The following is a 13,335-nucleotide window of genomic DNA, read 5'->3' on the forward strand; positions in this document are numbered from 1 at the left end:
TTCACCACATGACTGTTATCTAAGTGGGTGGGGCTATTTACAGTTTGGATTGTACTGTGTATGTATGCAATATCTTATTTTAATCAATGATTAATGTGTTAAGAGGCTTCTTGGATATACCATCATGGGCATTGATACAAAACTAAATCCCAAGTCGTCTCAAAAGTCTGAACATTGTGAAATATCTGTACAGTACAACGGTGCCTTGTTGAGCTATATGTGTGGAGCATGGACAGTTATCATACAGTGTGTGGCATAGTGGGATATGCACATTGTTCTGGTTTTTCTTTGGGGGGGGGGGGGTCAAACCCTGGAAACTAACACTTCACATTCAGTCATCATCAAACCGTCCATAGCTTAGTGCTATATAGACCTATAGTCACTCATTATAAACAAGCTGCTGAACTCAACCCTCTACTGCAATTTCAAGTGCATAATACAGGTATGTGATTATCGAGGATCATGTCTGCCTATTGCTCAAAACAACATGAAGGCCTGTTGGGTGTTTGCTATACTATCAAAAGGCCATTTTTGGACGATATTCCTACTCGGGGAAAAAAAGCTAAAGGGAGTGGGAGCGTGTACATAATCACACACACCAATAAACTTCACGATCATGATCATCATCATCGTCATCTCATCACCACCACCACCACCACCATCATCATCAGGCGTTTCTTCGGGAGTTATTGGTGGCGGATAAGCGGCCCGCCTCGTGATCGGGTCTATATTTGAGCCAGCAGATGAGCCATGTGACGACCACCGAAAACATGGCTAGGATGCTGGCCACCGACAGGCAAATGGGCCCCGCGGGTGAAGGCGGGCTGCTGTGGCTGTGCACAAAGATCAGGCCCATGAAAAGCAGGACGAGCATGGAGAGAAAGGAGAAGATCACGCACACGCAGCCCGTGGTCAGGGCAACCCGCTTACAGCTCTGACAGCTGTCGTAGCGCACCGAGTCTTGCGAGAGGGTCGTGGCCGTGGACACGGTGGTGGAGGAGGGGGTCGCCTGGCTGGCGTTGTTGGACGCCCCCGACGCCTCCTCCCGCCGGAGGGCGATGAGAGCGGGGTGCAGCGGGGGCGGGTAGGGGGGCAAGGCGTCCTGAGGCAGGGGGTCCGAGTCGATGTAGAGCGGGAAGTCCTCCGTCACCTTGGTGTTGTTGGGCAGGTTTTGTATCCGGTAGTCCGGAACGGGCGTCCTGTGGCGACACACGGGGCAGCTGATGCGCCACGGCCGCTCCTCGCGGAGATGCAGCGTGTTCAGGCACTCCTCGCAGAACGTGTGCAAGCATTCCAGGATCTTGGGTGCGCGTCGGTCAAGGTCGAAGTAATTATAGCAGATTTTGCATTCGTACTCCTCGTAGGGGGGGAACGCCCCGGGGGGCTCCGCTCCGCTGGATGCTAAATCTACCTCTGCCATGTCATCTCTCGCCGTTCACATTCTCTGGTGGTGAACACAAAGAGAGAGAGCTGCTGGCGGACAGATGCTGATGACGGTGCACGTATCTCCTCTCCCCCGTCTCTCTCCCCGTTCATGGAAACGCCACCATCATCCCCTCCATCATGAATTGCCTTATTGACATTGCCGATGTATTTTTAGAATTCCCACGACGTCCCTTGTGAAAGAAAGAAAGATCCAGGCGCGTCTGCTTCTCAGCGTAAATGTGAACCTCCGGTTAAATATTGAAAAGCTCTGTCTGTGTGTGTGTGTGGGGGGGGGGGGGGGGGGGGGTCGATGATGTAATGGACGGTGGTGACTATTAACGTCAAAGCTCATCCAGCAACTGTGCGCACATCCTCACAAAAGAGAGGCTGGTAGAGGCGGCAGTCAGTCGGCTTCGCTATATTATGTATACTCTCAGCTGGCCGTTTAAACTGGTAGTCTATATACACTGTGTAGGAGCCAAAGCTTAGGTTATTGTATTATATGAATGTTTATATGTTTATTTGTATAACCTTACATTGAAACGGCATTAGGAATATTGATTGGATTTAGATAAAGTCATTGAACCATCTTATTTGTCATAATAGAACATTTGTGATGTCACAGTATGATGTCATAATCAAACATTCTAGAACATTTGTGATGTCACAGTATGATGTCATAACCAAATGTAGCAGGGTGGATTATCCCTGCTTTATGGGAGTGGTTGTACACGGCCACCTGGTAGCGAGAACGCAGCAGAGCTGAGTCCAGCTGGGTCCCCGACTGTAGGCCAGGAATGTTGAAGTGGAGGTCGAGCAGCAGGAGTGGATGGGGCCTAGGATTCACTGACCTAGGGATGGTACTCTGGTACTCTGTGTGGCAGTAGCTCCCCACACACCCACACTTCCCCCAATACTTCCTGAGCCCTCCCACACCCGATGGCAGTAAGATGGATGATATATTCGCTCCTCAAAGCAGTACTCTTCCTTAATGATGAGTGGAGACCTTTCACAATGAACTATAGACAGGGGGTGGGGAAAGGGTTAAATGAAATACACATTAACAGACACGCACACAGTGGTCCCATCAACTGTCCTTTACTGGAAGTCTGGTTCAAGTTACAAATAAATTACACAACTATGAAAGTTATTCCCGCACCGGGCACCTAGTGCATGCTCTCGCTCTACCATACACATAGAGGAAAGTTATTCCCACACTGGGCACCTAGTGCTCTCGCTCTACAATACACATGGATAAAAGTTATTCCCACACTGGGCACCTAGACACAGTAACAACACCTTCCCTTTAAGGGTTTATATATACTGTTCCGCTTCTCCGTAGGAGGGGAGAGAGGGGAGGAAGAGGGATAAAGGAGTTATTGAATGGGAATTTATAAAAGAACACACATTATTATCACGCTCAACCAGATTGACAGTGGGCCCACGTTATCAAATAAAAGTTAGTTCAAAGCACCGTTTATCTTCGCCCTTAGAGAGCCAGATAAAGTTTCAGCACTCGGAGCGCCGCTGTACTTATCCAAGATGGCGGGCCTGCTCTCACAACCAACCGTCCGGGTGGTAAGATGGCCATCGGGAGATCCCGCGATAACAGGCAGCGGGGCGGGGTAGACGCTGGGCAGGTGACTGCTGGGGTAACGGCTTGGAGGGGCTGGAGGAGCGTGCAGTGTAGTGACGTCCGCTGCTGGGCTGAAGGGGTGGGCCGACACGCGGGCTAAACTGTGGTGCTAGCCTAAACAAAGCTAAGCTGTGGGTCATGGTGAACCCCCTGTCATAACGCCTATACACAGCTAACGCAAGGTGGACAATATCTACCACCTGGTCTTCGGCAGTCACTCGCCTGCCGGTTCATTCACAATGTCTCTTCCGCATTAACCAAACGCTAAGCTACCGCATACTTCTAGGATAACCCGCTTTGTAACTGAGTTTATCTCTCGCGTGCTGAATCTCCGGAGCTCCCGTTCCATGCGTCCTCCTCCCTCTGTGGAAAACGCTGAAGAGGAAGCCCCTCCCTCGGCACCGCGCTCTGAACCCATTCTGAACCCCCTGGCGGCACCTGTATCCTGTCCCACTATGAAGCGTCAATGTTAGGATAGGGAGAATCAAAGAGAGCAGCAAGTTAAGTGTCAATGTCAGGGTAGGGATGATCAAGAGCTGTCAGCCGGTTACACAACGTCCTCGTGAACACAGGGAATGCAAAGGATTAGTGTTAGACACATTGAATAATAGTCATACATTTGCAGGTGTCTACACAAACATTCTAGAACATTTGTGTATCTATATATATTCAACAATTCTCTCAGAAGAGGTCAGTGTGCATCAGTGGAGGCTGCTGACCAAATTTTTAGGTGAAGCACAAATTATTATATTATATTATATATTAAATTATATTTTTAAAACATCCCCCACTGTGTGTCAGTGGTCAGTGGACACAGATGAAAACATATTAACATTAGGTGACAGCGCACCTGACCAGATGAAATCATATTAGGCGACAGCGCACCTGACCAGATGAAATCATATTAGGTGACAGCCCACCTGACCAGATGAAATCATATTAGGTGACAGCCCACCTGACCAGATGAAATCATATTAGGTGACAGCCCACCTGACCAGATCAAAACATATTAAGTGACAGCGCACCTGATCAGATCAAAACATTTTAGGTGACAGCGCACCTGATCAGATCAAAACATTTTAGGTGACAGCGCACCTGACCAGATCAAAACATATTAGGTGAAGGTGACAAGGAAGCCACAGACTCATACCCCCCCGACACTCAACTAACCGCCTCGGACAGTCCTTCATACCAGTGGCCATCAGGCTCCACAACAGTGGGCAGCAACTGCTGCCAGACATCGACCTGGGACTTATAGGAACCCAAGGAGGACAACTTACACTACCTTAGGCATACTGCACCTTATGTGGATACTGTGATACTGTGAATAATGAATAATGTATATTTCAGTTAGTTAGATAGTAAATTATAACACTACCTTATGCATACTGCACCTTATGTGACACTGTGAAAATATATTTCAGTTAGTTAGATAGTAAATTATATTGACCTATTTGTTTACACTGCTTGTGTTGTTTTCACTACCTGTACCCCCCCCCCCTTCCCCCATGCTGCTATGATGCCTGAATTTCCCCAAGGGGATCAATAAAGGAATATCTTATCTTATCTTAAAAGGAAAGATGAAATTCCCTACCTGGGTTCCATCCTATAGAGGCAAATCATTCCTGTGACAAAATGGGATCCAATGTAATAAAACTAAGTCAACCAACGAACTAGATTCCTGTACCGGATCTCCTCTCTGGTAAACAAGAATACCTTGAAGACTCTAACAGGAGCACTCATTCAAGGATACTACGACTATGCTTGCACCTCATGGTACCAAAGCACCTCAAAGGCACTAAAAACAAGATTACAAACATCACAAAACAAACTGGTCAGACTACTGCTTGACCTTACTCCTAAAACCCACCTCACCCCTGCCCACTTTGACAACCTAGGATGGCTTAGAGTAGACGACAGAGTACAGCAACTTGCAATGGGCCTGGGCCCCGTTCCCCGTACCTGGATAACTGAGTTAGCCGGATAACTTTCGGTTAAGTCTGACTTAAGCCGGACTTTCCGGCTCCCCGTACCTGGATTGTCCAAATCACCATGACAACAGATCCAAAAGTTTGAGCCTGGTCGAAAGCAGGGTTTAAGTTCAAGTTAGCCGGATGAAGCACAGCCACGCCCCCGCAAAGAAAGTGACAGCGCGTTTCCTGAAATTATTCCCACAGTCTAGGATCTGCTTTATACCATTCTGAATTACGTTTTTGTGCTCCATTCTTCCAGAGGGGGCTTTTGAAATGTAAAATAGACCCAAAATGCTGATACTAAATTCACTTTGTCCTAAATAATGCACGTTATATATACCGTGGCGCTCGCTCGGTGCGATGTACACATTATGTGGTTATTCTAACAACGCGCAGCATTGCAAATGTGAATCCCGCGGGGATATTTTTAATGATTGAAACCTATCGCTCGTTTGGCTCTGATTCCTTTCATATTCTCCGCTGTGGATGTTTAATGGAGCGCCTGGATTGTGTTTCATTCAAGCATAAAATTGAAGTGTCTATGCATGGATTGTGGATCTTGTCTCGTTCATTAATGTATAAACAATGAATTTATCCCATCTGGCACAGTGGCTCAGCGGTAGTGCTCAGTCGCGCGGCACCCTGGAGTAGTTGGCCTTAACGTCCATTCACTCGCTCTTAACAACGCTCCATTCCCTTAACGACCATCCACTCCCTGTTTACAAAACCATGTATTATTTTGGCCATTAGTGGCGCTGTTGCGAGTTTGTGGACTGCGCTGCTGTATCCACATTTAGGAGAAGAAGAACAGAAGAAGATATCCGTTTAGCAGAGTTGGAGAAAGTAGCGTTTTTTTAAAACCTGTTAACGTTTGAAGGTGAGTTTAAACTACTAAATAAGATCCGATTCCTAAACACTGTCACAACAGCAGTCATATTGTATATTTTCAACAATACGTTTGTTTACCAATAGGTTATTGGGTTTGTGTTGCCGCTGTTTAAAGAGACTCCAATTGAATTGATTTACCGAGTGATTGAGTTCGTTTTTTTTTCAAATGTAAACTACAGTATAAGATCCCAACAATGTCACAACAGCAGTCATATTGTATATTTGCAGCAATATCTTTGTTCACCAATATAGGTTATTTGATCAGGGACAGTGCATATCAATCAACAGTTATACATTTATAAATGAATACAAATTGTATGTAAATATGCCAACATTAGCAGGGTTGCTAGTTTTCAGTTGTAGTCCCTGGGCTAGATGTTTAAAGCCCAACCTCCAGGTTAAACCCTACTGATCAATTATGGGTAGTTTACATCATTGGTATATAATTATATATATATCTGTACATATCTCTTACCTACTCTTACTAGTTACACTGCTGGCCAGTATGACTTACTACCATAGTGTCTTTATACCTGTATCACTGTACATATTAATACTATATCTAAATCTGTACATATCTCTTACCTACTCTTACTAGTTACACTGCTGGCCAGTATGACTTACTACCATAGTGTCTTTATACCTGTATCACTGTACATATTAATACTATATCTAAATCTGTACATATCTCTTACCTACTCTTACTAGTTACACTGCTGGCCAGTATGACTTACTACCATAGTGTCTTTATACCTGTATCACTGTACATATTAATACTATATCTAAATCTGTACATATCTCTTACCTACTCTTACTAGTTACACTGCTGGCCAGTATGACTTATACCATAGTGTCTTTATACCTGTATCACTGTACATATTAATACTACAACTCTGTACATACATGTAGTACTCATAGTACTAATTTATATATGTTATACCCAGTTTAACCACCTGTACAGTGTATATTACTAGTTCACGTTACTGCTACATAGTCACTCTGGTTGGATGCCAAACCTCTTTTAGTTGTACTGTACTTGTGCTGCATGATGACAATACATTACAATCTGCACTGAATTAGTCACAGAATGTTTTGGGACTAGAATGTTTACAGGGTTAACCGGCTGTTGTGTGGCAGTGAAAGGGTTAACCTTCTGTGTATTGTTGAAGGTTTAGTCCACATTGTTTATTGAACAAAAATACAATATGAAGGTTGGCCTTTAAGCCAGAAACAATAGTACTGTTACATTTGTGACATACGATATGCAAATATACAGTAAGGAACCTGACGCAAACTTTGCCATCACAACCATTGAACTATTATAATAGTTAGGATCTATGGGTAACAGTACTGTATATTTGCATATCGTATATGTCACAAATGTAACAGTACTATATACCTGTATGTCATGTATGTCCCTATGTCATAAATGTCATGATGTCATGTATGTTGTGTGTGTCATAAATGTCACTATGAATTGAAAATAGGGGACCCTGATGTAAACAAGACAAACGTCTTTCTCTGGTCTGCATCCCCTTAACAATTGTGTGTATTGAGCCGTACTGTATTGTACCCATTCTGCAATCTGTTAAATAAAGTTTTCATTCATTCATTCAGTGAGATGCTGGAGAAGCAGCAGAAACAACAACAGCGGCTCCCCAAGAGGACACACAACTGGTCAGCCAAAGTCCCGGTTCCTCAGAGATGGCTCCACCATCCACTTTTTTTTTTTATCAGACTGGAGCGGTGAGATACTGTACTTCTACTGCTCCACTAAGGTCTTCCAGACCTATGCAGCAGAAGGACTCACCAATCCCAGGATGCCATTCCAGGACTTTGTTGAGACAGAGTTTTTTCAGAGGGAGTTGGAGGCCTGGAGGGATGTCTTTATTCTCCTTTATTTTATATATCAGAGGATTTTATAGTATGTCTGCACTTTATGTGCTCATTTCATCATTCATGTATTTTACATTCTACTAAAACTGAATCAAACCATAAACAAGGTGGCCCTAAAGGATGTTAGATCCTAATGTGAAAAACTGTGATTTTATATGTCTGCTCATTTGACTTATTTCTACTTTTATCTTTACGCCCCACTATCTGCTGGGTGCATACTATAACCTTATCATGTTTTGTAACAGATTACAGAAGCATATTGGAACGTGAGGTTCTGATATGAATTGATTAATATATCTGCATTATTTTATCCCACTTTATGCTTTGCTCTTGCTGCTTGTTTTACACTGATTTTATGTTTTATTTCTTACTGATGTAAAGCACTTTGAACTGCAATCCCCTGTATGAAAGGTGCTATACAAATAAAGTTATTATTATTATTATTACTGAGACACAGTTCTTTCAGATAGATAGTTTTTAAACCAGCTCAAAGCCGTTTTACCAAGACCTATATGCAGCCAAGCCTCTGCAGTAATGCGTGATCCACAGAGTCAAACGCTTTAGACAGATCAACAAACAATGCTGCACATTGTTTTGTCTTGTCTAGTGCTTCAATTATGTCATTTGAGACTAGCATAGTCGCTGAAGTACTATGGATCTGAAGCCTGACTGAGACTTGTTAAGAATATTATGGTCAGCTAGAAACTCTTTGTTTACAAGAGATTCAAAGACTTTGGCCATTACAGACAATCTGGAAATAGGGCGATAATTATTTAGGTCAGAGGGGTCTCCGCCCTTTAACAAGGGGAGAACCATGGCCGACTTCCATGAGCTAGGTAATTCACCAGATATGATATGAACATTTCCTGATGACGCTGCCATTTTAGCTCTAATTAAGAATGACAGTGACCTAGCTGACTATTATTTGGAAATCCAGTGGTTTGTAAACTGGTGCGACAATAACTGTCTGGTTTTAAATGTTAAGAAGACTGAGGAGATGGTGTTTGACCCCAGAGGTGTTGGGGACCACAGGCCTGTGGTCATCCACACACAGTCCTGTGCATAAATTAAGAAACATGATTTAAGTTGACAAAAACCTCTGCCGCTACAATCTAATGATAATCTAAATATGTGCAACAAGGAGAGACGGGGACAGAATTAATGAATGAAAACTTTATTTAACAGATTGCAGAATGGGTACAATACAGTACGGCTCAATACACAAAATGTTTAAGGGGATGCAGAGCAGAGAAAGACATTTGTCTTGTTTACATCAGGGTCTGCCATTTTCAATTCATAGTGACATTTATGACATACATGACATTTATGACAGGGACATACATGACATACAGGTATATAGTACTGTTACATTTGTGACATACGATATGCAAATATACAGTAAGGAACCTGACGCAAACTTTGCCATCACAACCATTGAACTATTATAATAGCTTTACTATTATAATCTAAATCTGTGCAATATTCATGTTTATTTAGTGATATTCATGTTTATTGATTCAACATAGCTGTTTATCTTTGATAATGTATGACAGGCTTTTGCCCCGACCGGGATTCGAACACGGCTGCACGAGAGCAGTTCAGCTCCTTGGACAGCGTGACAAATGCACCCATTTCATTGGCTGTCAGTCTGTTACACCTATACACGGCTGGCCAATCCTGGCAACCCAGCGACCGGTGTTCAAAACCCTGTGTTTCCAATATAATTTTTTGGAATATAATATTAATGATTATACGCCAAAGTAGCCTAGTTTCAAGTTAAAATATTATAAATCTACATGCATTGAGGATGTCATTCTTTATATAGCTCTCAACGTGCACCAAATTGAATTATTCCTACATCGCAAAAAGAAGGGGAAGAGTAGGTTTCGAACCCCGGTCGTCTGCGTGAAAGTCAAAAGAAGAACCCGTTACACCACAGTGGAGATAAGTAAAAGATCGACTATACATCAATCAATGGGAAGAGAGCCGTATCGTTATTTTGTATAACAGTTTAACTAATTATTTTCGCTAGCAAGATCTCATTTGATTATTCAATCCAGCAGGCAAGTTTAAAGAAATATAATCTGATTGATTGAGGTAATGAGGGACTTAAAATTAGCCTATAGATAACGCATTTAACTTGTCGGCGAGGCGATTGAGCCGTACTGCAATATGTTACTAAAGTTTTAAATCAATTAATCAATCAATGCCGCTAGAGAATCAGGATCTCTGCTCTCGACACTTGCTGCCTTCTCGGCTGAGGCGGGCACGCGCACTTATCCTGGGTCTCAAGTCTGGCTTGAGTTAACGAGACTGAATCCACCTTCGAGGAACAGGAAAATCCCGGCTTCAAACATCGGGTTAACTGAATCTGGATAATGACATCTTGATCGACTTAGTTGAACCAGGTACGGGGAACGGGGCCCAGGTCTACAAGATACACTACACCACTAAGATACCCATGTGCATGTCGGAATACTTCCCAAAGGTCAGTGAATACCACGACCACAACACCAGAGGGAGTTCCACAAATCATGTTCAACCCAGATAAAATAATTTAAAAAGTAAAACAAAAATTTTAATAAAAAAAAATAGTCATAACTTAGAAATGAGATTGCATAGGTCTATGAATCGATATCGCGATTCTGTTTTGATTAATTGCCCAGCCCTACAGTGTGTACAGTAAGTTAGCTTGGTGATTATCATTGTGATGTAGGCTAAGCTGGCTAGCTACTGTTAGCATACAAGCTTTTACAAACACTAGCCTACTTACTTTTTCATCCACAACGTTTTTTCTGATCCAGATGCATAAGTCCACTTCTTCATGTTGCTCAGTTGCTGGTTTATACTTCGGTCCTAATGTTGGCGCAAAGTTTAATTTAGCCTGACTTTACTTGTTATAGCTGTACAGCTTACTTCTACTAAACAACAACTAAACTACTTCCTTGCTCTTTCAAACAGTCAAAATGGGTCCATCTGCAGGGTCGGAGGTTAGGTTTAGCTCTGGCCAATCTCAAGTTTCTCAAGTTTCTTTATTAGTTGTCATACAGAAGTACAGAACACGTTTATACAAAATGCTTATTTCAGTTACATTTTGTATAAAAGTATTCTGTACTTCTGTATGACAACTAATAAAGAAACTTGAGAAACTTGAGATTGGCCAGAGCTAAACCTAACCTGCAGATGGACCCGTTTTGACTTTGCAATGCAGCAATCTCTGATTGGATTTGCAAGGCTGCCAATCATATTCAACCTCCATGTATTGGATGGCAAGGGCTGTCAATCATTCACTCCTCCATTCAATGGCAAGAGTTTAACTGCACAGACCGTGCTTAGACGAAGTTAATAGCCTATTTCGATTGGCTGTTATTTATTATTTATATAACATTGGTTCACACCTGTGAAGTTTTCTTCACGAATAATTACTGCAGTCATTACTGCAGTGCAGGCCTGCTCAGAGCTGTCAATTTTGGCCATTTTTTAAAAAGAAAAAATTCACTGGCATTTTTTTTACAGAGGAAAACTTTTCTAATAAAAAAATTAAAATAATAATAATAAAAAAAAAATCTGTTTATATATAAATAAAATAAATGTATATATGTAAATTAATAATAATTATGAATTATGAGTGAATTTGTGTTTCACGTGTTGTCATAGAGAAACCTCCACTGCATCTTGAAACAGTGCTGAGCAGTACTGAACGTGTCTAGTTTTCTACCAGCGGATTTCCAGTTCTGCGTTTGCGTTCTGCGATCTGATTGGCCACTGACGTTTCTGGTGCGATCTGATTGGCCACTGACGTTTCTGGTCATGTGACATGTGCGCCCAATCGCGTGACGTGCCCATTTTCGCCTCGAACAGCAGCAAACTACCTAACTCCTATATCACTGGTTAAGCTTAGGCGACTCTTTCGAAGTTGGTTAAGGTTAGAGTATGGTCAGGGCTGGTGTTTTATCGCCCTGCTCTAAGACAAACTCTAACCTTAACCAACTTCGAAAGAGTGCCTAAGCTTAACCGGTGAAAGAAACAGGCGTCACACGATTGGCGTGACCAGAAACGTCAGTGGCCAATCAGAGCGCAGAACGCGAACGCGGAACTGGAAATCCGTTGGTAAAAGTAATCAGGCGTACTGAACAGATAGACTAAACAACATAGATTGAAACCTGCATTTCTAGACCCGGGTGCCTTGCCTACCGTTTTGCTGTGGAAAGAGCCGGCAATTTGATTTACGGCTTTCAGGTGTGGAGGAATTTTGTCATGTGTCGAGTCGGCAGTGATTTTGGAGACTGGGAAAATACAGTTTTCTTAGTAGTGACGTGAATATTTAGGAAAATAGCTTTAGGATCACTTCTGTAAAGAAAGACTTCGCTGTAGAAGAGAAATAAACCATTTGGATATCTTTGTTTTACACCGGAGCGGCTGTGGACCTTATTTTTCTTTATCAATGAACATACTACTCACGAGTAAGCAACTTTAACCAGTAGAGTGGAACGTCGGCCCTCATAGCTATACACAGACAGAGGACCATATCCGCCTGGGGGAAGTAGTCTAGGTTCTAGGCTGCAGAGGATCCTAGTCCGCCTTGGGGAAGTAGTCTATAAACAGGATGGTCGCCATCACGCAGCATCCCGGACAAATGGATGCTCTAATTAGGGGAAGTCAAATGCCAGACTCTGAAAAAGGTTGGAATTGTCATCATGTATATGGCTATAATATGATACAGGCCTAGCGCATTATTGGTACAAAGTGATTTCCAGGCAAAATTCCTAGGATAATATCCAGGATCAACCTTTACTGGAACTGCCATTGGACCTGTTGACCATCTATACGTTTGTTGACATTTAGACGTAGGGTTTTCAAACGGTTAGATGATCTAGCAATGATCCAATATTGCCTGTTTATAGAGCCCCGCCAAAATATTGAATAGGTGTAACGGAGGTCCGTGAGTAATATCCACAGTCACGATAAACGCGTGTGTTGTGAAGTGACTGTGGCAGTAAGCGGGCCTGTGGCCCAGTCCACACGATCACAGGTATTTTTGACACAGTTTTCTTTTTTATTATTAAAAAAAAATAAAACTCTGTCCACACGACTGGTTTAAACCTCGCACAGAGTGACGTCATATACATGTAGTACAATGCCAAAGCAGTAGGTGGAGTCGGAGATGTAGTTCAAACATGAAGGCCATTTCAACCAACCAGAAGGGTTTAGGGTTAATACCGGAAACTGACCTAAAGCCTGGAACACAAACATCTCTCCTTGCTCACAGCCAAACAATTCTACAGTTTGCAGCTAGAACAACGTGCAATAAACAAAAAAGGATACATTCACTGTGTGTTCTGCCTCATTTGTTGATGAAACAACCAACATCGACACAATTTACCACCAAGAGTGGAGTTTAGTCTCACAAAAAGATCGGCGATTTTGTTAGCTTACATGCTAACGTAATAATGTGGTAACGTTAACGCTAGTAGAATGAATGGATGCAAACACATTGCAGAATGGGTACAATACAAT

At 42.7% G+C, this 13,335-nt stretch overlaps 1 protein-coding gene across 1 annotated transcript; it reads right to left on the reverse strand.

Annotated features, from left to right (window-relative positions):
• Positions 1–667: 667 nt before the first annotated feature.
• Positions 668–1,426, reverse strand: rnf228 (ring finger protein 228; the record flags this gene model as incomplete). Its single annotated transcript, XM_084324166.1, has 1 exon — positions 668–1,426. Exon 1 carries the CDS (start codon positions 1,418–1,420, stop codon positions 668–670), a length of 753 nt encoding a protein of 250 aa, XP_084180292.1. The 5' UTR covers positions 1,421–1,426.
• Positions 1,427–13,335: the final 11,909 nt, after the last annotated feature.

This window comes from Notolepis coatsorum (assembly GCF_963971535.1).
Source record: "Notolepis coatsorum genome assembly, chromosome: 1".
In the NCBI taxonomy this organism is placed as follows: domain Eukaryota; kingdom Metazoa; phylum Chordata; class Actinopteri; order Aulopiformes; family Paralepididae; genus Notolepis; species Notolepis coatsorum.